Source organism: Epinephelus lanceolatus, chromosome 9 (genome assembly GCF_041903045.1).
Source record: "Epinephelus lanceolatus isolate andai-2023 chromosome 9, ASM4190304v1, whole genome shotgun sequence".
NCBI classification, from domain to species: domain Eukaryota; kingdom Metazoa; phylum Chordata; class Actinopteri; order Perciformes; family Serranidae; genus Epinephelus; species Epinephelus lanceolatus.
In genome coordinates, this window is record NC_135742.1 from 17,628,015 (window position 1) to 17,655,215 (window position 27,201).

Below are 27,201 nucleotides of genomic sequence, written 5' to 3' on the forward strand. Positions count from 1 at the left end.
ACCTTCTCGCAGTACCACCCAGCACTGACTCCGTCATTGTCGTGCCCGATGGTGACTCTGCTGAGGGGGCTGAGAAGCGCAGCAATCTCGACAGTAAAGATGTCTGTCAGGCCACGCTCAAACTTTCCTCCCTCCAGAAACACCTGGATACAAAGACATAGAAGAAAAGGCAAAGAAAATTAGGCACCAAAAATGCGACCAAAGCAAAAACTAGATTCCTACTAAAACAGACATTACAACATTAAGTTCGAGGTCTTTATTTACTTTGTTCCATACAAATGAAAACTAATTACTGCTGTCGCAGCCATTGTTTTTTAAATGAAGTACAAGTTGTATACTCTGTGTCTACATTATCTTCTTGTCACCTTGCCACTGTTTTTCATGCCTTTCGAGCCGTGCATCACAATGTGGACTTTGGAGTTGGTCCCGGCACCTCGGATGTTTCCTGTCACAATCTGGACGTTGTACACAATACCTGGTGGGTACAGTTACATGTCAGGCTATCAGAGGATCTGCCAGTGGGTCGCTATGGTTCACAGCACCCATGCTCCCTAAGGAGCTGAGCAGGAACCGGATCTAAACATTGACAGTCTGACCGAAGAATTAATGATCACACTGCAGGCCTCTGGCACGCTGCACAGAAAACACATTTTTTTTGGACTGAATAAGACGCTATAAAACAGCAAATGATCTGTTTCTTGGCAATAGAAATGTTATTGTCTTGCAATCCTTTATGCAATATTTTTCAGACCAGGCAAACGGATAATTATTCCAAAATGAGGAAAACAATTTGGGGGAAACAGCCAAGTATTAAGTTCATTCTCATTCTTGCCATGATTGCAGTCGCTGGCACAGGGTTTTCTTCTGAGAAAAAACAAGTGTATGTCAGGAAGTTCTTTCAAAGTTTATCCTCACCTGTGGGCTGGCTGCCCCCGACCAAAATGTCTCTCTGAATCTTCCCGTCATCCTCATCGAGGGCAAACCAACGACTGACTGGAAATTCATACACTATTTTGTTTCCCAGATCATCCACTATTACCTTTATAGAAACGAAAAAATAAGAAAATCAGAATGTCATAACAGCCAACACGTGAAAGAACATTTTGAACACTTTGAGAACACTGCTGCAGAAGGGTAAAGATAGCAGGTTGCCTTTGTTGAAAATATAGCTCCTACTGTAAGTGTGTTCGAGTTTTCAATATTTCAAATTACAGTGTCTTGGAGTGCCTTGATAGCCAAGTGGTTACAGCGCATGCCACATCACCACAACATCCCAGCTTCACTTCTGGCCTTGGGACCTTTGTTGTAGTCATACCCCCTCTCCCTCCCATGTTCAGGAGCAGCATTTGACATTGAGAGCATTAATATAGCAGCAAACAGCTATACATTGCTATATAAAGATATTGTGCAGTAATGGCGTCCTGAGTAGAGAATGAAGTCATGCTACCTCTGTGTGTTGTAATCCTAGCTTCTCTGTTTATTGTTGCATGTTACACACGTGTAGGAGCCTTAATGCAGTTGTACACTTGCAAATTTTAAGATAAGGGTTCTATTATTGTTGTAGTGTACCTTTAATTGCCCCTTTTTACACTCTCACCAGTAGGGGGAGTATTTGGATTTAAGAGAGTTAATTGCAGCACAGAGTGGAGCCACACAGTTTTTGACCTCCTATCTCTTACGTCTTTTACCTTTTCCTTTACCTCTTTTTTTGTAGATAATTGTGGATTTGGAAATGGACAACTGTCGCTGTACCACCTTTGAGTTTTGAAGTATAATGTTAAACCTTATGGAGTGGTTTGGTGGATATTTTTGCACATGTGGATTAAGACGAAGGGGACAATTAGAGCATCAAGCTATGGTTCACTAATTGGAAACCTACAACATGTGTACATGTAAGTGCATGTTGGTCTGAAAAAGACATCATCACAGCAAGACAGCATCACAGAAGCATAGCACACACCATAAGTCTCCATCTAGAGAGCCATATGCAGACAATCCTGGCTCAGACTCTGAAACGCAGATATCCTCTGAATGACGTATTTAGCTTCTTCTTCTTCAAAAAAAAATACACATATTTGAATGTCTGCTTCTATCTCTTGAGGATGATCACTGACATAATGTGATGGTTGCCATTGTTTTTTGAGTCCATCGATTGTGAAATTAAAGGTTTAATTGTATATTTGCAGCCAAATCAGCTCGCCATGTTTTCACTTGTGTCCTGTAAGCCTCTGCAGGTAGGAGTGGAAGAAACTTTGATAATTAACTAACATATCATGTAGTATACAGGTTTGAACATATTTTAGCAGTAACGACACAAGCAAAACTGAGCTCAAACAATATTTACCCCCAAATACACGTGAATTTTGACTGTGGCACACGTGAAATGTAAATACGATACGAATCATGACTGCTGTCACTGTTGACTGTTGGTGTCAGTCTGTGCTGCAGTCACCAACAAATCTACCAACTCATCTGTCTGTTTGCGGTAAGGCAATCCCTTAATGGGTCATGGTTTCCCTTTACGCAGAGGGTAGAATGACAACATGTGTGTCCTTCGTGTGTGTGTGTGTGTGTGTGTGTGCGCGTCTGTTTAAGTGAACTCATCTCTCGGCTGCGCACACTGTATGTGTTGGAGGAGCAGGGACACCAGACTCAGATGAGAAGACTGAGAGGAAATAAGAGGATCGTATGTCTTAAGTACCTCTGCAGAGGCAGAGCGGAGCAGCATGAAGTACAGTAAGACTCCACGACAGAGTTTTGTTTCAAGATAAGGTTCTGTCAAACCCTTAAGTTACACATGATGAAACAAATGAAAGTAACTTTGTTGATGAAGCAATAATGTCATGCATTTTTAAGTTACCTTCTTTAATTTAAACCTTTCAATAGAACAAGTCTTATCAATATCTGTCTTGTCTGTGTCTTACCTTGTCCACAAACCATCCTGCTGAGGAGCCTTTGTTATTATGGCCGATGGTAATCTTCCTCACTTTGCCCAGGTTTGGTGCCTCGACGGTGAACTTGTCCTCTGTGCCCTTTTCAAAGTTGTTTTTGTCATTATCAAGTCGCCTTTCACCTTAAAAAGAAAATTTGTAAATTCTGTCAGATAAATCATAATTTCGCCACCCTCTAAAAAACGAAAAGAAAACAATTGACTGCATTAAAGCTGGTTTGTGCTGTAATTTACCTGTGTCTCCAAACTCCCCAAAGATATTGATGAAGACATCTGCATCTGTTCCACTGCCTTTTATATCCGCAGTAAAAACACTCACCACATACTTGTTATCTGGAAAATTAAGACCAAACGCTTTAAAGAACAATTTAAAAACAAACTTCATAAAAAAACCTCAAAGCAGTACGTCAAGCACAAACAACCACTGTGTGATTAAAAATAAAAAATATTTTAATTCCTGTATTTTAATGAGCTCGGAGTAAATAGTGGTGTTACAAATATGTTACTTTCTAACAAAACACGCAATTTGTTACATGATACTCTGATTATAAAGTGTTAGACATATACTCATGTCTGCGTCTACATACATTTGGGCATGTCCATGGGGTCCATGCTGCCCAGCAGGTCTCTGACATAAAGGCAGTCTCCCTCCGTCTTACTCAACCAGTTGTTACACGCAAAGTAGAACCTCAGGTGAGGTCTGATCACATCCGTCACCACCACTCTGTCCAGGAACCAGCTGGCACTCAGGCCGGTGTTGTCATGTTCAATCCTGAAGCACCAGAAGAAAAACTTTTAGATAAATAAGTCTCATTATTCTTGCAAACAAATTCATGAGAGGAAATAAATCTCCCTAAATCTGATCAGAGGTGAAGTAAGAGCTGTTCTTCCTTTAAGTGCCCTACATTGAACCATATTCAACAGTCTGGATCAGGGATAAAATTTCAGAGTTTAATGTACCGTATCTTTTTCAAGGGTCCGACATTGTGAGTTCTTATTCTGAACACATCGGTTTTGGCTCTTTCAAATGCTGTGCGACTCCTGAAATCAGAAAATAGTAAAAATGGAAGACCCAACCTGAATTTCAGCATCTTTTCACTCATCAAACTCAAAACTACAAATAAATTCAAAATAATTCGAAAATGTTAAGTAAATCTAGGAAAAGAACAAAATATTCCACAGGCACAAATTCATGATGAAACACAAAAGCATGACAAACGTTTTTGGAAATAAAGGATTGAACACCAAAACCACAGCACGCAGTCCGTTGTCTGAGCAGCCATTACTTCACAACCACCACCATCACTGCATGAAGAAATAAATACCTCTTTTCTGTGCTGTTAGTGGAGAGAAAAAAAAAACAGTTTTAGTTCAAGCAGAAGAACCAACTCAATGAAATACAAGGTTTTATGAGGCCTCTGGCTAAAGTATATGATAAATAAAAGTTAAATATTTGCTCTTTATTTGAGCAAATTCTTCTATCTTCATCTCATTAAATACAGATGACATAACATATAAATTCCATTTATCTTTGAAGAGGACTCACTTGCTAGCCAGGTGGACTTTAGGAGTGATGCCATACTCTCCGAACAGAGTGACAAACACGTTGGCATCAGTGCCTGCTCCTCGCTCATCGCCAGTAATGGTCACCACCTCATACACTAGAAGGGTTTAATTACATGATGCAAATAGAGGTGTGTTTCAGAGAAGGAATGCAAAATATGAATAAAGCAGGAGAAAGTGTTTTACAAGAGGGCACATGGGGGCAGGATGGTCAGACACAAGAGTGAACAAATAGGGTGATGTAGAGTGTATAGCTATAATCTGCGTATGTGTTTTGAGTCTGTTTTAGCACCTTTAGCACCAGAATTCGATTTTTTAATACTTCTCAGAAACAGGATTTTGCTGTAACTGTCACTCCACTGTAGGAGTGACATGACCTCGCCCAGTGAAGGCCCAACATAATAAAAAGTAAGAGCTAGAATCAAGGGCTGTTGAGGAATTTATTATGGGTTGGAGGCAGTAGAAATTAAATTTTTTTATGAGTTTTTTGAATGCTATTAAAGGAAAGTTAATGTGAAAAGGCCTGATAAATTAAACAAAGAAAAAATCTAAAATGACATTAAATTTGAGTCAAATTGACCATTAAATTCTCCAGTTACTTCTATAGCGAATAAACTAAAATACAGGCCACTCAAATACTTTTTTTGCTTTAATGGCAAACACTATGACCCTCTGAATCTATGCTCAAACCCTGAAATAAGAGATACTGGTGATAATAATAAAATATTAAATGTCTAAAAGTGTATTTTTGAAAAAGTAATGCATTTTCTGACATTAAAACATAATAAATCATAAATGGATTTTGCAAAAATTAAGGAGAGTACAATAGGTCTCTTCTTAGGGCAGCAAGGTTGCCTCACAGTAAGAGGGTTCCTGGTTTGAACCCAGGGTGGGGGGGCCCTTCTGTGTGGAGTTTGCATGTCCTCCCCGTGTATTCTCCGGGTACTCCAGCTTCCTCCCACAGTCCAAAGACATGCAGGTTAATTGGTGACTCTAATTTGTTCTTGGTGTGAATGTGAGTGTGTCTGTCTCTACGTGTCAGCCCTGTGATAGTCTGGTGACCTGTCCAAGGTGTACCCTGCCTCTTGCTCAATGTCAGCTGGGATAGGCTCCAGCCCCCCCGCGACTCCCAACAGGATAAGCAGTTATGGAAAATGAATGAATGAAGGTTTCATCTTAATTACTTTGATTTAAAAAGGGCTGGAAATCATTTGTTAATTTATGTAGAGTGTAAGGAGTGTATGTGGTCAGTATGTTTCTGTGTGTCAGTGAGAGAACGTATGTGTGTGTGTGTGTGTGTGTGTGTGTGTGTGTGGTGAAATCAGATAAACATTAAGTATGGCTTTACATTGGGAGTTTTACATTCAAAAGTGAGAGCCACAAAGAAACTCTAGAGGACTGTGAAGCCCCTCATTAAGATGTGAAACCACACATTGTAAAGAGAAGTGAGTGACAGGTGTCGTATAGCTGTAGGTTGAAGATAACATACTGTGGATAGACGGCCGGTACTTCCGTCAGTGTAATGTTACCATCAACATCAAACCAAAGCATGATTCAATTACTGCTGGGGCCACTCATAATCCCGTAATTGCAATCAAGGACTCACCTCTCCTCTGGGTGTCAGATATCTTTCCTCAAACAGACTTTACATCAAACTGTCTTTGAATTAAACAACATTATTTCTCTATAAGGAATATCTTGATTCAGTCACACCCACAGCTTCCACAGGTCGAGATAAAAAGCTTGCAATTACCTTTCTTTTTGTGATACTCATCCTCATAGTTCTCCACTTTTTCTGGCTCGTAGTTGCGAAGCTCATTCTCGTATATTTCAACGTAATTTTCAGCCTTCTTCTTCTTTCCTTTAGTCTTCTTGGTGTCTTCGTCACTGTCTCCCTTCTCCGAACCTTTCTTCTTCTTTTCTTTCTTTTTCTTCTTCCCTTCCTCTTCATCCCCATCAGCACGTTCCTCCTCTACCTCTGAGTCCTTCTTGGATTTTTTATCCTTTGCCCCCATCTTATCTTTGACTGAGGACTTCTTTGATCCTTTCGTAGTGGTCTCGATCACATCAGGGAGTTTTCCTCTTCTTTTTTTGCTCTTGGCGTCATTGTTGTTATCCTCACCATCAGTATTCTGTGAGTCATTGCTCAACTCATTCTCACTCTCCTCTTTGGCTTTCTTCTTCTTCTTTTTGACCTTTTCTTTATCTTGTCCTTTTTTCTTGGTGCTCCTCACATCCGGCCCCGATGTGTCAGATTTGTATCCTTCTTCATCACTGTCTTTAAACTTCTTTTTCTTCAATCTTCCAGCATCCTCTGACTCACTGACACGCTTACTTTTCTTCTTTGGCTTTGGTTCCTGATCCTCCGAGTCCTCGTCATCTACATCTTTGGTTTCCTCCTCTGAGCTCTGTCTTGTTTTTTTCTTTTTTGTGGGCATCTTTAATTTATTTACTACCTTGTAACCGTAACCGATTCCTCTGTGTTCCGCTGAAACTTGATTAAACTGACCTGAAAAGGCGCAGGAGTGACCGCTGGCAGGAGAGGTCAGAGCCAGAGAGACTGCTGTTTGGCAGCCGGCTGGGGAAGCCCCTCTCTGCTGGTTATCCTGACCTACAAACGGCAGATGCTCTGACCTCATTAAAAATGATAATGTGCTTGTTGTCACCTGACCAGATGAAGACACCCTCCCTGGGAACAGAGAGCTAATAGAAAATTCTGAAGTAGCGCTGCAGTAATCCCTCTTTTATACAATTAATCTGCTTACAGCTATCCATCTAAGAGTGGGGTTTTATCATGTATGTTTTTTTGACTAAGGAGACCTGGGCCTGCAGCTGAGCAGATGGATGATGACGGCCACCAAACAAACCAATAACAAATCGAACATCTCTTTAGGTTAAAATATCCAATAATCTATTCATAGTTTAATGTTTTTGTGCTATTTTTGAATTATATGAAGAGTTTATTTGCAAAATCAGACACCAGTTTGATTGATATTCCTTCACTGCATGATATAAAACATGGTTTATGAAAGTTTAAATCAGGAGATATCTCATCAAAACAACCAAACATTAGCTGGATTGATATTCACTAAAACATGACTCAGGAAAAAATAATAAAAATTAGTTGTTTTTGTTAATGCACCCTACATATCACTTTCTGTATGACTGGAAATGTGAATTAATAGCAATCAGCTGCTTACATCCAATTTAAGCTAAATTACCAGACTCACTTACCTTTTTCCCTCTGCTTTGATCTCCACCAGAAAAATATCTGGGTGTTTGATACTTACCTTAAAACATTAATGTAACGTTACATCCATGGTTTCTTCACCTGCTACCTGGTCATTTAACTATGTGCTGTTTTAGCTAGCAGCACACTTGTTATGCTAGCTAACGTTTCCTAGTAACGTTCAAGGAAATATAGATATATAATACTTTTCTGTTTTCCTTGATAGCATTAGCTTAACTAACACAGTACCTTTCACATTTCTTAGGTTATGGTTTTTTGTCATTAATTCATGTTGTTTCCTGTTTTACTTTGAAACTCACATCTCCTCTCGTTTCAGATCACACCACTTCCTGCCCCTCCCTTTTGACTTCTCCTGTGTTGTCTGTCCCGCCCTGATTAGCCTCACCTGTACCTCCTTATGCGGAGTTTGCCAACGCCGTAACCATAGGCTAATAACATTAGCATGTTATACTGAAGCCAATTTGTTTACTTGTGTTTGAAATTGTCACTATTCAGCCATGTTTAATGTGTGTTTTGAATCAATTAAACTTTACAGCACTTCACAGAAAACTCTGCCGCCGACTAGTGTTTTGGAGGTGTAACTGCAGAGTGACACAGACACACCACCGCACAAGTAAATCCTGTTGTAGCCCTGCCTTCTGTGTACTGAACCTGCTTTTTGACCAGTAAAGACTGTGTTATTTTACCTGAACTGTCTCCAGAGTCGTCCGTTTGAGTCCACTCTCACCTGGTTCACCAAGTGTTACAGTCTCTACTTCAGTGACGTCTCAAATGATGCATTAATGTATAACGTTACATGACTTTAATGTTGCAGCCTGTAAAGATGGGGCTAATTTTAATAAATTTATATACTCGGTAGCTTGTGAAGATCCCCCAAATTATCTACAGCTATAATAACACATCATTGATTTATTTGTCAGTTAGATTTTTTATCATTAATGTCAATCAGCAAAGTAATTAGAAATTAATGTTGTCCTATAAATGTAGTGGTGTAAAGAGTACAATATTTTCCTCTTAATAGAGGCATAAAGAAGCAGAGTGCAAAGTACAAGTACCTAAAAGTGTGCTTAATTGCAGTACTTGAGTAAATGTACTTTGCTACTTTCCACAACTGCTTTTACTAAATGTTAATTACTGTAGGCTGAAGGATGGTAGCTACTGAAATTTTATTAGCTGCAAATTGACCTTTTTTTGTCTAAAAGTTCCAGCTTTCAGATTTAAATATAATGTTGTTATATATGTAGTTGTTATTTCTTTTTGTGTCTTCTACTGTTTTTCACGTTGGTGAAAACGTGTTAATCCCAGTGACACTTTAAGCAGTCATTTGTGTTAGTATTGCCAAAAGTAGCCTATTGCTCGTGCACGTCCAGATTATACCAGGTTATATCAATGTCAAACATACAACCTTTTTGTTTTTCAAATATAGCCTCTAACATTCTCCTATACATCAGGGATGAAGGTTACTAACTGTTTGCTTGTATAGTATATGAGGGCCTTTTACATCCTATAAACGCCTGCTCCACCCTGACAAAGTATGTTAATTTTATGTATAAGACAGTGGATACTGCAAAGAGGAATTACTGACACAATCAGCACAAAGGGAGACAACATCATGCTCGTGAGACCACAGTGATCTGAACTGCTTCTGGACTATTAATGTAGCATTTAAGGTAAAAGAAAATAGGTCGCCTCTGCAAGGTCTTGTGTTTTGTGTAGGTTTCATTGCAGCCAGTAGAGGGAGACACCTTCATTTGCATTTGGATTCAAAGTGCGTTACAATTGTGCAACAGATGATGAGCACCAGTTGCATCATGCAGATTGTTTAACGCTTGAAATGTCACCTTGGTGGCATTGAAAATATATATTTATGAGAGCATTTTTTCATTTGTGGACATTGTTTTCTTCTGTGTTGTTCTGCCGAGAACCTAGTTTTCCTCGTGTGGATGTGAGTGCTTTTGTAAACCCTTTAGTCTTATCAAGAGACCCTCAGCTGCTTTCCTCCCTTTCATGAATTTTTATTCAAAGTGTGTTTCTTCTCAATTGTTACACATTTGATGGAAACCCCCTTCATATATTCTCAATACTCTAAACACAAAAACAAAACAAGTAAAACAGCAAGAAACAGAACAAAACAAATAAAAAACAAATGCTGTATATATTTTAGCAAGCTCTATACATTATATAAAAGCTTTTTACATACTGGAATATTACATTCAAAATTCATGGCTTCTTTATTTTATCTTTACACTTACAGTCCAGTATGTTGTGTAAAAGATAATCACCTTCAATACAAGTCACACCTACAATAACAAGATGCTGAATACAAACTCTTTGTGATATGATGAGATTTTTACTCACATAACATAACTTTTTTTTTACTGAATTATAGAAAAAGCAACAAAAAGGCTTCATTCTCTATTCTCTCTCTGTCTGGCCAAGCGCTTTTGTTTCTACGTTTTTGTAATGTTTCCTTTCCACAATGAATCCCTGGATGCTCTTCCTCTTCCTTGTCCTCATCTTCCTCCTTCTGTTTCCCTCACCCTCACCCTACTTCTGTCTCTTTGTCTCTTTGTCTGCACAGTAGACCTGATTTATCCAAAATCAACACTCTGGACTCTGATTTGGAGCAGTTTAACTCTTAATGTTTGCACCTGTGATTCGTCAGCAAGGCCATATGTAGTGTTTTTCTGTTGTAACTCCTGATTACAGTCTAATTTCCAAAAATATTTAAGTGTTTTTGCAGAATATGCAGAGTGTGGTATCTCAGTTTGGGGTAATTGCATGTGCCAAATTCCTCTGCCAGTATTATATGTACCCACTTAAAATTCGCTTTAGTTGTAGCTGTTCGGTTATGCAATCCCAATGTACATAAGAAAGTGATCTTTTAACTGTTTTTGCAGACGTATTTTGATTCCAGGGAGTAGATGAAAATGGATCACCGTGACAGAAACGATTAGAGTAAGCAAAGAAATGAATCCCGAATCTGTTAAAGTTCTACCATTCTCCTAAAAAGAGAGGACAGCTGATCCCCACTGCTCAGCTCTGTGACCCCTCTGTTAGTTAAGGAGATTGACATGTTTGTACGATGTGTGTCAGTGATGCATGCAGGAAAAAGGAGTTCCATCAAGTCTTTCAAGATGTTTGTCCTGACAACCTAAACAAGCCGACTGCAGAAAATCCGTTTCAACTTCTGTCAGATCCATCGAGAGCGAAGGAAGCATTTTAGACTACAGAGGAGCAGATAGGCTGCCATGGGTGGACATGTCCATAGGGGCCTGATACTGCACTTCAGACACACTTTATCTGTAGTGTCTTTGAACGCAGATTCAAAGGGTTTTAATCCCAAAGCTAGTGTCATCTGTCCACCCTTTATCATTGTAGATTGTACATTGGAGCACACTAAAGGCCACTTATATCTCTCAGATCATATCTGTTTTCTGTAGTTCACCAGAATCAGCTATACATTAGAAACCTATGACGCACCGCAGTTACCACACTAACACTGAAACTGAGAAAATGGCTTCAAAGTTTTTTGACTGTCCAGCCAAATGTGTTATAGGTAGAAAAGTGGTACTACTGTATTCATAAAGTAATTTTTATACCTAAAAACTATGATCAATAATTTGATCTATGACCCCAAACAGCAAAGTGCAGTAGCTGTGATTTTCAGTATCTTATCAGTAAAAGGAAAACTGTTCTTATTTCCTCCTAGATTCAAGAGAAACACTGACGCTAAATTAAGGTTATTTGACATCATCATCTTCGTCACTGATCTTGCTGTAGTCATTGCCAGGTAATCAAGGATTTGGGCGGTAATATGCTTACTGTGGTTTACCTTGGCCTGATAGAATCCCCAGTGTCTGGAAACTTAATGCAGAGTTCAGTAACTACATACTGTGTTTGCCATGGGTTTGGATTTTGTAGTTACTCTAGTCTTTACACCCTGTTATCTCCAGATCAGAAAAAGACTGAACCAGGAAATTTTGTCACAAGATAAAACAGATATCCAAAGGTTTCTTTAATGTGTCTGTTACAGAAGAAGAAGACACTACAGGTGGAGGGAGGCAACATAACACCGTTGTAATAAGATCCAGTTGAATCCATTTATTGTTCAAGGGCAAATTATATGGTATTGTTTTTACAATCTTTGGTTACTAGATACAAAAACAACAAAATCTAAAAAACAGAAGTGAGCAACAGTGGGAAAACAGGCTGTGGATGGAGCCAAATCATGCTAAATAGTAAATGGACCTGCACTTGTATAGTGTCTTTCTAGTCATCCGACCACTCAAAGTGCTTTTTACACTACAAGTCACATTCACCCATTCACACGCACATTCACACACTGGTGACTGAGGCTACCATACAAGGTGCCACCTGCTACTCAGTTTTTAACACACTCACACACTGATGGAACAACCATCAGGAGCAATTTGGTGTTCAGTATCTTGCTCAAGGATACTTCAACATGCAGGAGCTGGGGATTGAACTACTGATCTTCCAATTAGTGGACGACCTGCTCTACCTCTGAGCCACAGTCGCCCAAATTAAAGAAATTAAAGGTGCAGTATGTGATTCTGGAGAAACTTAGTTGATAAGAAAAAAAGCGAGATGACTTGTTGCTCTGTATACACAAACATAGGTCAAAATCTTGTGTCGGGTGCTCGTGGAGAATGGGAAACAACAGCATCGACAGGAAGGCAATCCAGGCACTCTGAAAAAATTATAGAAAACATGGAAAACAAGGAAGGAAATATTAAAATGCCTTTATTGTAGTGGCTATATCATAAAAGAGCCAACATGTTTCGACCGCTACAGGTCTTTGTCAGGGCTTTCAAAAGTTGATTGTTGATTGTTGAGTCTCATTTCAAGGTCGTCGAACAGGCGTGTGGGAACATAGCTTAGCTGAGGGGTACTGCCATAAATGTGTGCACATGTATTTATGTGCACATGCAAGCGAGATGGCTGCCAGCCCACTGCAGACAACTGTTTGAGACCAACAAATGACAAAATGTGGTGTTTTCTAGCAGAACATCAGCAGCATTTCCAGCTGTGATTGTGCCACCAAAAGCAGATATTTAAAGCCAAAACAAGATCTTTTTCTAACCATAACCAAGTGGTTCTGTGCCTAAACCTGACAAAGTGTTAACCACATATAGTGTAGTAATCATACTCATAAAAAAAAAGATACATCCTGTGTATTTAAATTCATTCAAAGATGTTATTGCTGTGGGGAAAAGCTGTGTTTGAGTCTGTTTGTGTGGGTTCTGAATGATCTGTAGCACTTTCCAGAGGGCAGCAGGCCAAACAGACGGTATCCTGGGTGAGTACAGTCATTGATGATGGCCAAGGCTGTGCTGAGGCGGCGGGTGTTAGCAACCTCTTTCAGGGAAGGGAGTGGACAGCAGCTGGGTTGAGGAGCTACAGGAAAACTGCTCAGACATAGGCTACTCACATTAGTGGTTCAGTTTGTCAAAAATGTATGTGCTCCTTCGCCTCAGACACAGTTTCTCTCTGGTCTGCATGTGCCAAAATGTCTAAAATTTCCTTTTCCCTTTCTTTTGATATCAGCACATTCTGGTATCACCTACCTTTACTTGCTGCAGAAAACTATTTAAAACAGTAGATTAAAAAGAACCTATCAGTAGGATTTATTTAAATTATGTATGGGCACAGAGATGCGTGTTTTTGGACATATGCCCACACTCAGTACACACATTTTCAGTTTCACATTATTTCATGGGCCAAAGAAACAGTTGAAACATGTTGCATCATTAAAATAAATTATCTTTAGATGTTTTTAAAGGAATTTGCAGAGGTTGCCAGTTGGAAATTCACGGGTAGCTTATTTCACACTTTGAAGACCACTTAAAACTGAGTCAGCATCAGTAACTATAATTTTGGTGTTACTCCTTCTGCAGTCTGTTTAACAATTTATACTGCTGGGGTGATGCTAAAATCACACCTAATGTAGAATTCAGAGTCAGCGATACTCTTGACTTGTGTGTCTTTAAAACAAAAAAGAAACTGAGCAACATCTTTCTGCACTGCACAACGTCTGGGGATTTAAGTGAACATCCACATGACCCTGAATCATCATCACCTCTGAGAAATGAACTCAACTCTGATTTATGGGGGAGAAACATTAAGTACTGATGTAAACTTCAATGGGAGTCTGAAACGCTGACTTCAGATCATCTCATAGCCTGTAGATTCGAAGCTTAATTGGTTTCCCAAAGCTGTAAATGTTTATTTTCTATCCCGCACAGAAGGAACTTCGTGATAACATAGCTGCGGCTCCGTGACACAGAAGATACTCCGCGAAGACTCTCAAAACAAACACACTGGAGGGTCTTACGGTTCATGAAGGATGCTCGGAAGGAAATGAAGAGGAAATAGACTGTCACAGCAGGATACGTGAGGAACACAGTCACTGTCATGTCGCTCGGCCGAGAGCCTCCAAGTCCATAATTGTGGTCAATGATGTTATGACAAGGGGATCAGATTGTGGTGAAATCTAAACACTGATTTATTTGACAAGGTAGTTTGTCCCTTCTCACAGTGAGTCGTCTGTGTGGTCGTTATGCAACAAAGAAAGAGGTCACCGCCGGTGCTGACAGTATTATTACTGTGGTTAACAGGTGACATGGTGAGAAGTGAGTGTGATGCTCAGTGAGAACTCAAGTTGAAGGTGCTATGTTGGTGAGAATGGAGTCCCCTGGGCACTGAAGACCATAAAGCTACACACATCTGTCTCATATATCTTGACCCTAAATTAAACGATTGTCAAACACAGGTCTTGTACAGAAGTTGTCTGTCCTCCAACTTAGTGACTTGTGATCACCGCAAAAAAGCAGAATAAAATCCCCCTCTCTGGGCAGCAGCTTCTGAAACATTAGAAAGGCATGACATCATACATTCATGGGTCTTTTTTTTAAACAGGATTCTACCATAACACCCCTTTTTGTTTTTTGTACAGCAACAATTTGTTGTGCATCCAGCAAATCTTGTATCTTCCAACATGGATGAAAAAAGTGTATTCTCTGAATGACCTAACCATAGGGGTCTGTTCCCCTTGGTGAGACCTCTGACACACCCACTGAATGAGAAAAAAACACAGCTCAAAGCCCACACTCCACACAGTTTCGAGCAAACATGTCATTCTACCCAAAAACCATGGCAAAACACACCGTTGTCAGATCGAACATGCCCCTTCCTACACTTCCTGTCAGTTATTTTACTCTGCTGTTTGTGTTTGAAGATGATGGCTGTCGGCTGGTAGGTGGAGCTGTGAGGGTCATCTTGTTGTACCTGCCCATCTGGGTGGGGCTCCCAGAAGGTATAAAAAGACTGCCTCTCTAAATTTGAGCCTGCTGCATGTTCCTCAGCCTTCGTCCTTTGTTTGGTTTGAGCCATCCAACACGCACTACACTGTATTTTCACTCATTCACACACTTCCTACATGATTGATTCCTTTCCTACTTACACCTTATTCACTCCACCAGTTGTGTTTATTAGTTTAAATTAAAGCAGCTGTGTGGAACTTTATGTTTTCGTTGATTACAGTGCCCCCTTTGGTCAAAGCGGTATGACACCCACAACCTGGTGTCGTAAAATTTCGACTGCAACCGGCAATTACCGCATGCATTTGTTTTGGAGATCGAGAGGAAAATTATAAATGTTCTGGTGTAGCTCTGAATTTCTTATAAACTGAGGACAACTGCCTGCTGTATATTTGTGTTCATGGTCACAGTCACAGATAATTTTGTGGCGTTTGTTGTAATGTTACTAGACAAAAGCGGTTCACATCAGCTAACGTTACATTTAGTTTGCTTATAACTTCCATGTCGTCATATATTGAAGTGAAACAACGTCTAACAAGTTGCGGTATATTCTCTAAACAAAAATTACATACCTGTCTATTAGGAAAAGGGCCAACTCGGGACCAGTTTTAAAACCTTTCAAATCTCTCAGCTCTCTCCACTTGGTGAATGGATGACCGAGGATTACACGCGTTTGGGCTCAAGCCCTGTCACTGTCCCGTTTAGCCTTCTTCTCTTCTTTTTCTTTTAGATGGTGCTCCTTCTTTATCCACCATGACATCGAAAGTACAACCAAGTCCTTATAGATACATCTGGTAAAACTGTTATGTGTTCAGCAATGGTTGTTGTGTACCACTTACTCGAAGAACACTCTGTAAACGCGGCTCTTCTTCTTCTCTCAATTTATTGGCGGATCGCAAACAACTTCCAGGCGCATACCACCACCTACTGTACAAGAGACTACTCCCTACTACATGTCATTTAGCCTGTTTCTTAAATCCTACTCGTAAACATGGCTCCTTCTTCTTCTGTGGTTTAACGGCTGCGGGCCGCTGCGGGTGTGCAGACTTACTTCCACCTCCGGGTGCCATATTCTGGTTTGCTCACTTCCGCTGTGTCCGACCCGACCGAGGCTACGCTAAATAGCCATATAGAGAAAGGCTTTTTTGTCGCTGTTGGGTTCAAATAAATATGCGGATCTTCAAGGGGGGGTGATACCAACTAGGGACAGTTTTATAAATGGTAAAAAGTTCCGCACAGCTGCTTTAAATAAATAATTTTTTGATTGATACATCTGTGTGTGGCCTCCCGTTTTGTTGCCAGCCTTGAGCCAGGCGGTAACAGTCTCAATGGTCAAAGTCGTTGAGCCGTAGACTGTATAAAGATATTAGACTTAGGCATTGTGATGTCACCCATTGGTTTGTGGACTCAGGTTTTGAAGCCTTGACTTTGGCATTTTGGGCATCACGATCTTGGATCTTTGGAGCCAGAAGTGACCATATTAGATGACGCCTCACTTTAACGGTTTTCTGTTTTTCTCAACAGATTATTGAAAAAGTAGGATGTTAAGATTTTCAAGCAATCTGTGGTTGGTCCATATATTACAAAACCTGTTTAAAATTAGGGAAGAAGTGTATCTTCCAATCCTGTGGGAACAGTGCCGGGTTTACAATGTTGTTTGCATTTAGATCACAGATTGTGTCTTTAATCCTCTCTTCCAATATTATTTATTCCCAAATTGCTATCATGGCAAACACTACAGCTTTTCCCGTTGAGCATAGCACAGGTTGTGCTGGACAGTTCACGGCTTGACCAGCCAAAATAAAAAGACTGTCAGCATTAATCCTCAGCCCCAGTTAAAATATCACTGCCTTTGAAGCTGGGCAGAGTGTTATATAAGCTTTAGTATCTATTTCAAACTGCTATTTCATCGCCATCTTTCAACCTTCAGTGCAAACTTCCTGTTACTGTTTTAGTTTCTAATTAAACTGAGAAAGATATGGGCACTTCAAGGGGATAACTTTCTCTGCAGTTCTAGTGTGTGAGGTCAGAACAGATCGGTATAACCTCAACTTTTTCTTTCACTCTGTCAGATTTTCTTCTTTTTTTTTAAATGTGACAAAGAAAGTCTACTAAACCATTTTCCATAAGTAAAGTCAAATAATATAGTCTACCGTAAATAAGCTACTAATACCAAAAGGAAGATTTAAGTTATGAAACCAGGTGAAGGAAAAGCATGTGAAATAAACTTACTTCCCAGAAGTAACGCAGCAGTGAATTAATAAAAATATGTAAATGTTTAAGCCAATTTTCATGCATTGTTTAAGCAACAAAATACTTAAATCTCACTATGACATAATTTTACACTTGTGTCAGCATGGTTCAGTTAACAGTAAACAGTTATCTGCACTGGTCAGTATTTAAGTTGGCGAGATTTCCACAACATTCCTGCTCTTTACTGAGCAAAACATAAACAGTTCGAAAGAAGCCCTTTGATCTGACAGAACGAATTCAGGATGATTTAACTGAGGACTTCTTTGCTGTCACTTCAAAACTGAAAGATAATTTGCATCTTTTTTAATGACACACAGCCAAACCCAGGACACGTGAGTCAGTCTGTTTAGCTTGCAAACCTGTTTCAGCTTGTGTTGGAACATTAAATGGAGCTGGTGCCAGCGTACGATAAAAGACTAATAAGTTGGAGAGGTGACAAAAAAGGTGCAGTCTATTTTGGACACAAATACACGTACTGTGGGGGTGGTGAGATCAAAAGAGACAGAGCTTAGCAGAAACACATCAGCAATAGATGTCTTCACTCCACATCTGCACTGCTTCACGTCGTGACGTTTTTTTTGCGTGCTGAACGTGCACTCCGAGGCAATATCTGATACAGTGTTTGCAAGTAAATGCACTTGTTCTCTGTTCCCAGACCAGCACTGGTAAAACACTTACATTCATGTTGATCCATGCCGCCACTGACAATTAGTGGCCCTGCTCCTGGTATTGGAAATGAGGACAGCATCTCATTGTGTTTAGTGAGGGGCAAGGAGCTCAAGAAACCCGAGCTGTGCAGGCAATCCCTCTTGAAACACACATGCAATACACATTTATCATGATTATGATTAATAATCATAATAATGTGCTCATTAAATCCCCAAATAACGCACTGTTCCCACTCGTTTCTGCCCTTTGGGAGTCAATAACTTCATAAAACATTTCAGGTTGACATAATTTAACAGATTTATGGCCTGTGGCTGTTGTTTTATCATGTTAGCCTACATGACCCCTCCACTAAATAAAGTTTCTCAAGCTCACTGTACCTTTCACCAGAGGTTCCCATGCATGCTATCGGCTCAGAGGCACGACTGACAAGATACAGGCTGTTTTCAAATAGCTCACATAAATTATGATATTTTCAGCAGCAGCAGTTATAGACATGCAAAGACTGAACTTACTCATGACTAAAGTTGTGGCACATTCTGTGGGTGAATCACAGTAACCCATACACTAAAAGTCAAATTGAGTCAATGTACAACACAGCAATCATGGGTTAACTTTACCCAGTAACTATGGATAGAAAACCATCCAGTGCTAATAGGTTTTTTGACCCCGTGTTAATGTTAGTTTTGTTTGACTGCTGGGTTATTTACACACTCTTTTTAAATGTTTTTGCCGCTATTTGTTACCAGCCACAACAATGTCACAGCAGATGGTGGTATTGTTTTCCACCTTGTGATTCTGTGTGTGTGTGTGTGTGTGTGTGTGTGTGTGTGTGTGTGTGTGTGTGTGTGTGCATGCGTGTGCGTGCGTGCGTGTGTGTGCGTGTGTGTGTGATCAAGCCAAAATGTGGTCCTGGTGGGAGTAGCGGGAACTACCACAGAAGGCATTTCAAGTATTCTGCCAGATGTTTGTATGTCCGTCTGTTTGTAGATCTGTTCAATGTCATAATGTTGCAACTGTGCAAGATGCAGTCATCAAACTTTACTGGTGTGTAGTGGAGACCGGGGTGGCACAGTAGTGCAGTGGTCAGCATTGTCGCTTCATAGAGAGAAGGTTGCGGGTATAAACCCACCAGCAAGGGAGGATCCCTTTTGTGTGGAGTTTGCATGATCTCCCCGTGTCAGCGTGGGTGTTCTCCGGCTTCTTCCTCCCACAGTCCAGATGTATACATGTTACATTAACTTAAAATTGCTCATAAGTGTGAATGGTTGAATGTCTCTATATAGCTCTTTTTACACAAAGATCATGCCATAGGGCTGCGATGAAGTCCCTCCATTACGCCACCTTGCCTTTTTTTATATAGAATCAAACATCGGCACCATCCCCACTACCGAGATGCAGACCACCTCAGTGTGTGGTTTCAGAAACCATGCTGGGGACCTGGAAGCAAAAGAGGCAAGACAGGCATAAAGTGTAACATGACAGCATCTGCCTCTAGTGTAACAAATAACATCAGCGTTCGCGGTGCTTTATAAACAGTAACATGGCAATAACCATGCCAAACACTTCAAGTGGCCTCAGGTGGTGAAAGCAGGCAGGCACACCTCATCCTCTCTCACCCTCAACACAGGGGCCCCCAGGGCTGCATCTTGTCCCCTCTGCTGTATTCCCTGTATACGCAGGACTGTGCAGCCACCGCAGCGTCCAATACAATCATAAAGTTTGCGGATGACACCGTGGTGGTAGGCCTAATCCACAACAACGATGAGACGGCCTATCTGGAGGAAGTGAGGCACCTGACTCAGTGGTGTCAGAGAAACAATCTCCACCTCAACGTCAGCAAAAATAAGGAGATGCTGGTGGACTTCGGGAAGAAGCAGGTGCAGAACTACACTCCCATAATCATCAATGGGACCCCTGTGGAGAGGGTGGACACATTTAAGTACCTCGGTGTCCAGATCACTGAAGATCTGACGTGGTCTACCCACCTGGACACCGTGACCAAGAAAGCTTGGCAGAGACTGTACCATCTGAGGAGGCTGGAGAAATTCAGAGCTTCGCAAACAGTCCTGCAGAGCTTCTACTCCTGCACCATAGAAAGCGTCCTGACTAGGAACATCACCGCCATCCGGTACCTAAACAGAACTGATTAGCACTTTCTGACTACAGCACTTTATATTTACTCTGTAGCCAGTAACCCTATAAAATTCCTGACATCATGATTGTAATATATTGCTTGTGTTTGTACTGTTGTTGTTGGTTGTTTGTGTCAGAGTTGTTGTGTGTTCATACATCAGGGAGCCGACTGTTAACATTTCACTACATGGATTCTATGTATGTGACAAATAAAACCTGAACCTAAACTTGAACCATCATTAACCGTCCCTGTTATATAATGGCTGATCTCGCCCTTTGCTTGGAGGTTGAGGAGCTCCCGCACCTCATCATCTCCCAGTTTGCAGACATTTTCGGCTGCTGTTCTTCTTCTTCTTCGAGTTAGCTGCCAACTGCCTCTAGCTGCATATAACACAGCGAAACATCACACTTTTTTTTCGATTTAGCCTTGTTACTATCCAGCTGCTGGCGTAAAGGCGAGACAACTCTGTCACCCCATTCTGCCACTGCAAGATGGTCTAGTTTGTGATTATTAATAACATGTTGTCACAGTTATAAATAACACTAACACTGGGTAAAAACAACTTAGTTATGGGTGAAGTAATTCCAGTATTGCATCTGTTCTGTACCAGCTGATTTGTAGTGTATTGTATTTGAAGTGCAGCATATGCTCTTAAAGACCCTGTGATTCACCATATTTGTTCTCCCACTCATACAGCATGTGATTAATGAATTGCCGTCATACAATAATCACGACAAACATCAGCTCACAGAGCAGCTGGCTTTGAGTTATGATGTGCTGAAATCTGGAAACAAATCAGGATATAAGTACCATTAATGCCATCAACATTGTTTCAGAGCACCATTTGTTAGAAAACCTCAGAGTGAGACGCAGTAATCTGATCCCCGGGCAGAGCAGCAGCTCTACTGTATCTGGAGAAACTCTGTGGTCAAATTAACCTGTTTTGAAAATGACTGAGTAACAGTGCGGAGAAATGATGAGCAGGAATTTTACTCTGTAATAGGAGGTCGCAGGGGATAATGATTATTTGACAAATGAAGGAGAAACATACTTTTATAAGGCTGTGTTAAAAAAAAAAAAGAAGAACAAAAACGCTGACTGCTCCAAGAATCACTGACTGAGGAGCCGAGTTGGCAGGAGCAGCGGTGGAGCTGGGAAACGCTGCTGGCTTCCAGTATGTGTGAGCACGTGACTTTCTGTTGGAACACCTCTCTGTGGACCTGAAACTGTGTGGTTAAACTGTTTACCATCACACTTTGTATTCAAATCTGACACCAGCAACTTTTAAATCACTCCTAATGTGGTGGCTGTTATGACTTCATTAAATGGGACCTATTACAGTGTGCTTTTCCTTATTTTCTGTCATAATGTTACAACGTAAGATCAAACATGGCCAAAGTTTCAAATAATGAGGTAAACATATGTGGAAGTCATACCTGTCAGCAAAAATCTCAGGTTTCAGACCGTGCTGAATGCTCTGTTTTGGCTCCAGGATGACGTCAGACCACGATGGATTTCTTTAAAGGGTCATCTGCTCCAGGCATGCTGCTGCAAGTGTTTACATCACGTAGCCTACACTGCTACATGATGCTACGTGCTAACGTCAGGGTAATCTTGGTTGCTGATGTTACCGATTTCTCCCAGACTTTGGATCATATTCCTGCTGGAACATGTTCGAATGTCAAGATATTGGTTTGGAAGCTTTTCTTGGTGTTTTTTCACAGTAGAGAGTGCAGCTGTGGGGCACCCACTAGCTCACCTTTTAGAGCAGGCGCCCCATGTACAAAGGTAATGTCCTCTGGCCCCTTGCTGCATGTCATCCCCTCTCATACTCCCCATTTCATGCTAGACTTTTTTTTTATCTAATAAAAAGGCAAAAAGGCCAAAAAAAGAAAGTTCATCTTTTATGCCACTCCATTACAGTCAATTCCTGGTTGCAAAGATGGTGCAGAGATGCTGAGAGCACAGGTAAGGAACACCCAGAAACACTGACCAATCAGAGCAGACTGGGCTCTTATGGGATGGGGGCTTAAAGGGCCAGACGCTGAAAAGGAGCATCTCAGACAGAGTGGTTAATACACAAACCCAGAAAAAATGTTGGCATCAAACATTTCTAGAAACCAAGGATCCACTGCTTTTACATGTTATTATGTGGTAAATTTGATACATATCAACAATGCTGAGGTTAACATTTGGGTAGGTTTAGGCACAAAAACCACTTGGTTATAGTGAGGAAACGATCATGTTTTGGCTTTGAATATCCCATTGGCTGCACAATCCCACCAGGCAAAGCATGGGATGGGAACATGCCAACGAGTAGCGACAATATACCTACATTTGAAGCCTAAAACGCTGCTGGAAACAGAGCGATTACTCACTAAAACCCAACAGGTTTTGTTGTTTGTTAGTCTGGAACAGTAGACTGCAACTTGGCAGCAGTTTTGCCCAGGTGACACACCATTTATCTCCTGATAAAGAGTCAGCTCATATCACAAATCTAACGTATTCTTGGGTTGCTGAAGTATCCACATTTTCTGGTGACTGGACTTCTATACAGGTGTTTCAGCACAGACAATATGAGGAACATGGAGTATTTTTTTTTAACATTAAAGCATGTAAACATGTTGAAGTATGAAGTATGAACCATAACAGTAGCATAATGGGTTCTCTTATATGAAGTGACTGTATTTTTTCAGCTATTTGTGCTGCATCATTATTAAATGTTAAAAGTATAGTTTGTCATTTTGAGAAGTACACTTTAAGTTACGATCTAGTAGAAAACTGGGACTCAGTTGCAGAGAAAAACACAAAACACCTCGAACAGTTTATCAAATCCAAATCTTTACTTACCAGGTCAGGGGTCAAATACGTGAAGGTAGTAGGAGAAGGCAGAAAAGTCCATTCAGGGAGATCACACAAACAGCAAAGTCCATAAATCCAAACTGAGTCAAAAACCAAGGAATCAAACACGAGGAAAATGCTGGTGATCATGAACAGACTGGGGCAACTGAACGGGGGAAACAGTGGGCTTTAAATACACAGGGGCTGATTACTTACTACACATAGGTGAGTGGAACAAGACACAGGTGAAACACATGAGGTTATTAACAAAGGTGGGAAAACTCAGGAAGTAAAAGAAACACTAAGCACAATGAGAACACATTTCAAAATAAAACAGGAAATGCACACAAACACATGAACATAAACTTGACAGAATACTGTCAAAAACTTTCTTGCCATGAGCCAGATGAGAGGATCAATACTACTCTCATGTTCATGTGGTAAGTATGAAGCTACAGCGAGCAGCTGGTTAGCTTAGCATAAAGTCTGGAGACAGAGGATGGTAACAAAAACCTCTAAAACTCACTAATTAACTGGTCATATCTTGTTTTTTTCTCCCCAAAACTTCCAGGAATTATTGCACTTGGCCAAGAAGTAGTATCCCAGCACCGCAGTATTTTTATAGTTCAAAACAAAACAAAACAAATGTTAAAATGTGCTAATTAATGATCTTCAGTCTTTTATTTTAAATATAAGGGGATGACATATCACTGAGATCACTGGTATAGATTTGAACCCAGAGTGTGGGAGGTGCTCCGCAAGTGCCAGATGACTCATTTATTTCAATGGTTGATGTTTCATTTTGACCCCCTTCAGTCTGTTTCCTCAGTAATATGTAGTTTGTACATGAAATAAAAAAACAGGGAGAGGTCTGTATCTGATATGACTCAGTGAACTCTAGACCTCCTGAAGTTATTTGATCTGAACTGTGGAAAACGCTTCGATAGACGAGACCCTCGAGAATACACCCACACACACGTGTAATGACACACACATATCAGCATCATCACCAGATGCTATAATGCTTTCACTTCGATTTGAAACTCTCTCCTGGAGACAGCAAAAAGCTTTTAAATCAGAGCTCTTTCAACCACTTCAAGTCTGATATATTTCTAAAAACAAAAAAAAACATCACAAAGAAACGATAAACATACAAACATGTACAATAAATTTAAAAAAAAATCCATGTGTCTGTGCCTAATTGGCTCGTCGTCTGACAGGTCATCTCATGTGGTTAAGTTTTTCCTAGTTGCTTGGGTATTATATAACAGCGGAGATCAAAGTTACCAATTAGCTGCTGATTTCATGGGAACTTGCTGGTGTACATAATTCTGCTTTAAAACCTTTGAAATAAGTCGTTCAACATACTGTATATTTTTGTGGGATTTAACAGAGTCAGCAGGGTGACTAATTCCTTGCCTGGAGCTGTTCGCACTGCCGTCCCCAACCACAATGAACATACAGCTGGGCTGCACTGAGTTCGGTTGCAACAAGAGATAGTTGGATAGATCAGATAGTTGGATAGATCAGATAATGATGGGAGATTAAAACAAAAAGTGATGCTAAAGGCAAGATTTTACCCCAAAAACGCTGTGTTGTTTGATCTATTTTACTGATTTTGAATTGCTGTATTGTTGCTGCATCTTGGCCAGGTCTCCACTACAGCTGGACTCAACTGGTTAAACAAATGTTAATCAAAATAATATAGAATAAATATTTAAAAAAAAACAATATGGCGACATCTTTCCTCTTATATAAGCAGGAAAGACAACACTATACTATTGTAAATTTATACATTTTTAAGGTTGAGTTGGACTTCAGGGTTAGTTCACCCAAATTACAAAAAACAACATACAGTATTTCTCATTTAGCTTAAACAGTATCTATGCATGCAAATTATCTGGACTTTATCTGTCCAGGTGTTGAGACATATGCTCTGAATTATCTCCCACCATCTTAAAGGAGCACTTCAGCAATTAAGTAGTTGAGTAACTTAGGAGGAACAAAGCAGAGACCAAGATACTGGTCTTAATGGTCTAGCCCTGTATCTACTCCCAGGTCCCTCAGGTCAGCTGACCTGGGGATCCTGGCTGTCCCACGCTCCAGACTTAAGCTCAGGGGTGATCGTGCCCTTGTTGTGTCTGCCCCCAAACTGTGGATCCGCCCCTCCATTGACTCTTTTAAGTCCAGGCTCTACTTTTAGTCATTAGCGTTTGAGCCCCCCTGATGTGGCTTTCTATGTTGCAGGCCTGTGTGTGTTGTGTCTCTAAAGTTATGTTGCCTCTTGTGTGTGTTTTTAGCATCTTATTCCTTTTGTATAACACTGTAGCTGTTTTTAAATGTGCTTTGTGCAAATAAATTTGAGTTGAGAGCTGAGAGGATATCCAAGCCCAGGCTCACTCCGATGTCGCTGCAATCTGGCGCTTGGGCAGTAATTTGCGGCATCAGAAACCAACAAAAAAAGGCATCCTTTAACATCGGCATGATACGCGGCCGGTTGCTGCATATACTTAAACAGCGCCCAGCGGCGTCAGGGGGAAACGCAACAGGATAAGGACAAAAGTTAAGGCATTGAAAGGCCGACTAGGCGGGGCGGAAGGGGTGGTGGATGGGTCCAACAAACAGACTGTCACCCGAGAGAGCGGCGTTCGTGTCCTGTTAGATTCTAAAGCCTGTTCTTTTATCTTAAACCTAACCACGTGCTTTTGTTGCCTAAACTGAACCATGTGTGTTTGTTGTTGAAAGAAAAAAAAAGTAAATCTGCAGTGTTGTACCAGCATAATGCGTTTATTTTGAAAGAGACTGTCTGTAAATGTTAAATTTCCTGTTAAAGCTGAAGTGTATTTTGGAAGAAGACAATGCATGTAACAGGCAGAACTTGACACAGCGTCCCAGAACGTCAACAACCAACGCACCCAGGGTACCTTGAACGTTGTATGTGGACGTGGAAAGTCCATGACCAAACGTCAATATGTGTTGAGGTCAGAGTGAGAATATGTTGGATATCCTGACTTTTAATTGCAAGTAATGGTCCAAAAATGCAACATGATCTTGTCTCTACTGGTTATATTTTGCAGATTGGTGGAGTTTCCCTTTAACAAAATGAAGGTGTATGGAATTTAGTTTGTGCTGTTGAAATCACTAAAAGAAAATTAATATAAAATCCAACAGCCGCACAGATGCAGCGTCCCTGTTACTCAGTGTGAACATTTTTCTTTACTACAGTCTACAGATAAAATAGTCCCAATCAATAACTGTTGAAATGTCAGATCCTGAGAAAGTAAAAACCAGAATTACCAGAACTGACCTTGAGCTTTAAAATTGATCACCAAACAAGGTCTCATTGTCCTGATAGTACAATAGCACTAAGATCATATTGCTTAATGGGCGTCACACGCACAAAGGATGATCTTGGCACTAATGTGAGAGAAACACATTTCCTGTTTTCTGCATCACTGCAGGGAAGAAGGACATGGCTCTTATACCACTGTCAGACATTTACCAGTGTCTGCATCAGCTCCTGTTTTGGTTGTGGCGTATTTCAAGACAGGGGTTGTTTAGTGTTCTTGTTAACGGAGGGTGACAGCACTCATGGAGGAGCAGCAGGTGTTTTCTGATGTTTATCAATAAGCACATGGGGGGACAGAGTGCAGATTGTCACTGATGGACCCTGCTGATGTTAAGCAGCTCCACAGGTTTCCTCCACTATCATAACAACATTTACGTCAACTTGTTATGACTATGGAGCCTCTTACCAGAGCATCATCACCTCCAAATTTAACATATGTATCAAAATAATCCTCATTTATTGTTAGAAAAGACTTGTGTTAGGCTTGTTTCTAAGGGCTGAGGTCAGTGAGGCTATTCTCATTTGCACTGGATGTGAATGTACAGCTGTTCACACAGACGGTAAATATCACACCAATTGTTTGTCCATTTATACATTTAATTAGAGCAGACCCTGGTGAGGGTAAAGAGGATTAAGTAGAGGGCCTGTTCCATGCATCACAGAGTCCCGCTACCGCTTCAGTAGCCAGAGGCAATTGTTGCCATTATACATTTTTGCAATCCACAGATTCATTACATTTGTATGTTTTATATGCATCATGTCAACGTTTATAAAGTGACACAGTATATCAGCTGGCTTTGTCACCTGGAGGTGGAGGGGAAGGTGGATAGTGCGTTGCCAAGCTGCAGA

The 27,201-nt window shown here is 40.6% G+C and overlaps 1 protein-coding gene across 1 annotated transcript in view; it reads right to left on the bottom strand.

Moving 5' to 3' along the window:
- The window catches only part of loxhd1b (lipoxygenase homology PLAT domains 1b), a 33,159-nt gene extending 25,845 nt beyond the window's left edge, over positions 1 to 7,314 (bottom strand). The window contains exons 1-9 of the mRNA XM_078171089.1: positions 6,267 to 7,314; positions 4,497 to 4,611; positions 3,911 to 3,991; positions 3,538 to 3,722; positions 3,185 to 3,283; positions 2,925 to 3,073; positions 916 to 1,039; positions 366 to 475; positions 3 to 143 (exon numbers count right to left, since the gene is read on the bottom strand). Coding sequence (XP_078027215.1) covers positions 3 to 143; positions 366 to 475; positions 916 to 1,039; positions 2,925 to 3,073; positions 3,185 to 3,283; positions 3,538 to 3,722; positions 3,911 to 3,991; positions 4,497 to 4,611; positions 6,267 to 7,152 — 1,890 coding nt within the window. The 5' untranslated portion in view covers positions 7,153 to 7,314. The remainder of the gene's footprint in view (positions 1 to 2; positions 144 to 365; positions 476 to 915; positions 1,040 to 2,924; positions 3,074 to 3,184; positions 3,284 to 3,537; positions 3,723 to 3,910; positions 3,992 to 4,496; positions 4,612 to 6,266) is intronic.
- Between the last annotated feature and the right edge of the window lie 19,887 nt (positions 7,315 to 27,201).